Source organism: Penaeus chinensis, chromosome 20 (assembly GCF_019202785.1).
Source record: "Penaeus chinensis breed Huanghai No. 1 chromosome 20, ASM1920278v2, whole genome shotgun sequence".
Classification (NCBI taxonomy): domain Eukaryota; kingdom Metazoa; phylum Arthropoda; class Malacostraca; order Decapoda; family Penaeidae; genus Penaeus; species Penaeus chinensis.
In genome coordinates, this window is record NC_061838.1 from 1,729,158 (window position 1) to 1,734,157 (window position 5,000).

At 34.8% G+C, this 5,000-nt stretch overlaps 1 protein-coding gene across 1 annotated transcript in view; it reads left to right on the top strand.

Moving 5' to 3' along the window:
* LOC125035824 (tyrosine-protein kinase Fer-like) overlaps window positions 1–5,000 on the top strand; it is a gene marked incomplete in the record, with an annotated part of 51,558 nt that overhangs the window by 36,577 nt on the left and 9,981 nt on the right. Inside the window, 7 exon segments of the mRNA XM_047628062.1 lie at window positions 225–398; window positions 1,485–1,581; window positions 1,872–2,064; window positions 2,655–2,792; window positions 3,535–3,585; window positions 3,912–4,169; window positions 4,491–4,662. Coding sequence (XP_047484018.1) covers window positions 225–398; window positions 1,485–1,581; window positions 1,872–2,064; window positions 2,655–2,792; window positions 3,535–3,585; window positions 3,912–4,169; window positions 4,491–4,662 — 1,083 coding nt within the window.

A 5,000-nucleotide genomic window follows, 5' to 3' on the forward strand; every position in this document is an offset into this window, starting at 1 on the left:
CACACACACACACACACACACACACACACACACACACACACACACACACACACACACACACATACCCATACCCACACACACCCACACAAACACACACCCATACCCCCCCCCCCCCCCACACACACACCCATACCCACACACAAAAATATAGACCAAAAAAATCCTACCATTCTAACTCCTCTTTTTTCTCTCCCCTCCCCATCCCCCCCCCTCACCGATCACAGGCATGGCACATCATGGTCGAAGGTATTGACGAATGGAGCAACATCATGAGGCAAAATGCAGATACCCTCGTCATAGACACGGTGGAGAAATTGGCTGCCCTCATCACGGAGAAGCGGGCATCGAGGAAGGTCTATTACGAGGAGCACCAGAGGATTACTAATGAAGTGTCGAGGGTGAGGACCTTTTTTTTTTTTTTAATTTATGATTTATTTATTTATTTATTTTTCTTTTTAGGGTGCTGGGGGGGAGGAGGTCGGTTAGTAGTAATGGGTATTCTTGCTTTCTTTCTTTACTTTTTTCTTAAGGTAATTTTTAGTAGCTTGTAATTGCCGGACCAGTGGATTGCCATAACAAGTGAAGCTTTGGCTTAAAAAAAAGAAAAAAAAAAAATAAAAAAAAAAAAGGCACACGAAGTCATTAAATATCAGTAATCCCTAATTACATAAGAGGCAATCACTTTACCTCAATTACAGAAGCTGCAATACTACCACAGTGGCACTTAAATTCGTGACTGCCACTGTCCCGAATTATCGATGTTGCAGACGAGCGAATGCCGGATTACTGAAGTTCTTCCTGTAATTGCGTTATTAGATGATGGCAGTAAAAACTCTATATCTCGATGATTTTGTGAGTTAGATTCGGGAATTGTTTAAAGTGGAGATCCTCCTAAATTAAAGGATTTATTTTTAATAACAGTGAGTACCCAGAACATCATCATCACAACAATAATGATAATATTCTGGAATGAGAATCATGTTGGGTTTAAATTTTACTTTCATGAATAGGTATGAATATTCACAACAGTGGCAGTAGAATATGATTTTCTCTCTCTCAGTATTCCTACATAACTGAATATATTTTTCTTTTAAGTTATTCTAACTACGTGATGGTTTACCCCAAACAAAGACTTTTTTTTCCCAGACTAAGAACTCATACTTGATATATATATATATATATATATATATATATATATATATATATATATATATATATATTTTTATATATATATATTTTTTTTTTTTTTTTTTTTTTTTTTTAGTTCATAAAGAATTTGCAAAACCCTGTGGGTCTGGAGTTTATTTTGTAGGGACTAAAACTGCCTAAGTTTGATGTAGTATTCTAACTGAATTAATTTTTTTTACGTAAAACTTTGAATTAAACAGAATGAAGATTTACTTCTTTATTTAATGCCTTCCTCTTCACATCTGCAATGATGTTAAAATGACCTTATAGTGTTACTGATGTTACTCTCATTTCAGTTACAAGAAGCAGTCAACAAGTCAAAAAATAATTATGAACAGGCCCTTGAACACTACAAGAGCTCAAAAACCAAATATGAAGATCAATATCTAAAAGGTAAGATTTCCTTTTGCCTTAGAGTGTGTTTCAAAAGGATTTTAACATTACAAAAATATTTCAACTTGTTATATATATATTATGAAGAGGAACCCATGAGAAACTGCGGCCTTACATTATTAAAAGAAATGACGATAAATGTTCCCAAATATTGAATCCTGAAAATACCTTCTTATCCTCATCCTCATCCTCATCCTCATCCTCATCCTCATCCTCATCCTCATCCTCATTCTCATCCCTCTGTCAGACAAACCAATCATAATTACTTAACTTACACACCCCTTTCACAGGCAAACCGGGTCGCAAACTTGATGAACTTAAAGAGAGATATCAAAAAGCATGCAAGAAACTTCACCAAGTCCACAACGACTATGTCCTCCTGCTCTGTGAAGCTGCAGACTACGAGAGGGACTTTCGGACAGTGCTTTTGCCTGGTCTGCTTGAGTACCAGGAAAGAGTACAGGAAGATATGATTGATAAATGGTAAGTATTGTAATAAGAGTGAGTATTGGTGTTAATATGAACTTCATTGAAAATTGCTTTTAACAGTGAGGGGGATATTATTATTATTATTATTATTATTTTTTTTTTTTTGTTCATGTGTATTTTGTTGAGAAACATATACCTAGCTTACTGAGAAGTGTTTAACAAGGGAGAATAAATTGTTAGTCCTATCTATTACAAAAATTATTTAAATATAATTTCCTATGAATTATAAGAAACTGGACAATTGCTTATTAAGAAAGTTGCATTCATGTAGGCTGGTGTTTCCCAACCTTTTTTGGTTGTGACCCTGAACCTGGACTAGCGACAAATAGTAAAAGTACATCTATTTTCATTTTAGTTTTACTTGTTTATGAGCTTACGTTATTAAGGGTTCAGTAAATGAGAGAGAATTTAGAATTGCAGAGAAAGAAAATTAATTTGTTGAAAATATAGAAAAGGAAATAGAATGATTAAAGATAGATATGCATAAAAAGAATCTATTAAAGATATCTATGCATCCAATTTCCGTCACAGTTGTCTCTTCTCTAGCCGGAAAAGACACCAAAAATACCCTTTTATTATTGCAGGCGATCAATACTAGCAGAGGTTTGTGAACTAACGGACACAACCCAGGGCCGATACGCACAGCTCCAGGCAGAAGTGGCATCGGCAGTTTCAGCAATATCCCCTAAGACAGAATATTCCAGTTTTTCAGAGACCAACAAGTAAGTTGTATTTTCCATCTTTTTATTTAGTTTTACTTTTTTGGACCAGTCATTGGTAGTTCAAAGAAGTTTTACAATTTATAGTTTGAATTTGATTTTGTTTTATGAATCATACAGTGTATATAATCTAGTAATAGATGCAAGCCATTATTATTATAATTTTTTGGCATGATTTTATTTTTTTCTGTAGAAGAACATTTGCTCGAATTAATTTAAATTTGGGTTGCATATTCATTGTATCTATGTAAAGTAAATCTCATAAAAATATATGTTTTGTTTTATGGACAGTTCATAAAATAAGTGAGAAAAGTAGTGATTTGTTAAGAGGGAGGTTGTGATTTCTTAAGAGCATTAGCAGACCATATTGTTTCTTTATCTGTTTCTTTCTTCTCCTCTTTCTTCTTCTTCTTTCTCCTCTTCCTCCTTTTTTCCTCCTCTTCCTTTTTCTCTTCCATTTCCACTTCCTCTTCCTCTTCCTCTTCCTCTTCCTCTTCCTCTTCCTCTTCCTCTTTCCCTTCCTCTTCCTTCTACTACAACTGATCAGTTGTAATAGTATAATATTTACAAGTGTTCTTTTCCTTAACATTTTCACACTGCCTTTGATATGGAAATAAAAGAAACAGTCAAATTAGCATACATATCAAGATTAAAAGCTATAGATATATGCACAGTCACTCTGAGCAACATGGACCAGTTGAGGCAGAAATCTAGATATATCTTTCCCTTTCTATGCTGTCTTCAGGAGCATGCTGCCTGATCCCGTCTCGTTCGCTTTCTGCAAGGAACTTTTAGGGTTAGCATAACGTAGGAGAGTCAGATCTTCATTTTCACATCAGGGTTTCTTTTTTGAATAAAAATTAAAGATAAAATGTTTTTGACATTCTTCAAGAGAAGTTCCTCTGATTGTGCCTTTGGTATTGGTGTTGAGTATTTGGAAAAGGATATCTGACTTTAAAAAATGTGTGGTTCCCCCCCCCCCCCCCACACTTAAATACAGAAGAACCATGCCCCTCGTCCCCTTAGAATAAAAAATGAAGATCATACGTGGAACAACCCTTTGAATAAACAATGGCAGGTTTCCCAAAGAGAATGTATCCTAAAAGTATTTTTCCCTTCCAGGAGTTCGCCCCCAGATCCTGTATCCTTTGAGTTCTGCAATGAACTCTTGGGAGATGGTGTAGGATCTCTCCAGGCAGGTCAGCTGGCCGTAGACTCACTCACTGTAGACTCCTTACGCCTACGGCTCAATGACATTGAGCACAGCTTACGCGAGGTCACGACGCAGCTCAGAGAGAAACAGAATCTCCTCAACCAGCACGAGACTGAAGTTGTTAATATCAAGACAAATTCTCTGCAAGACAGTAACATTGCCTCAAGGTAGTGTTTAGTTGATTTTTAAACAAACTTTGTAGAAATCCAACAAAATTCAATTCATCAGTTTCTTTTTATTTATATAATTATAAGAAGTTTGTAGATCATTAGTTCCACACTGTAGATTTCATAAAGGATTATACATTTTATTTTTAATTCACATTTTGGATATTTGAATAATATATCTTTAATGACATTCACTACCCCTACAATTAAGCTAACAAGTGAATATTTTCCTCTCATCTTTTTTATAATTTTCCCACCCAGATCTTTTGTTTATTAATTTTTTTTTTCATTTATTTATTATTTTCACTATCTATTTGTCAGGTTACCAGTTCTAAAAAGGGCAAGTGATGTGTTACGCCGTGAACTGAATGAATTACGATGTCGTGAGTCGTGGTTACAGCACCAACACCGCCTCATCCATGACCCTCTAGCAGCTCTAGGGTGTGAAGAAGCCCCCCAGCCTTGGGAAGCAACACAAGTTAACGGGGACTCGGTAAGGAACGCTCATGGAATTTTACTATATAAATATATGTGTTATTTTTATGGTTCATGTTAAGGGAAAGGGTAATGATATATTTTTTTTTCCTTCTTTTAATGGAATAGTGTTATGTTTGTCGTATTTATTGAAGATATCTTTTATCTTTACTTTTTTGAATGATATTAAATTAATGCACATCAAAAAGAAATTAGAATAATTGTTTCATATTTAAAATGTGTTATAAAATTACTGTGAGCATTGTGAAAGTCCAAAATTGTGATTCTTTTTTTTTTTTTAAATTTTATGTCTATTTTCTTCATACTCACACCCATTGGTATACATCGGACACTCAC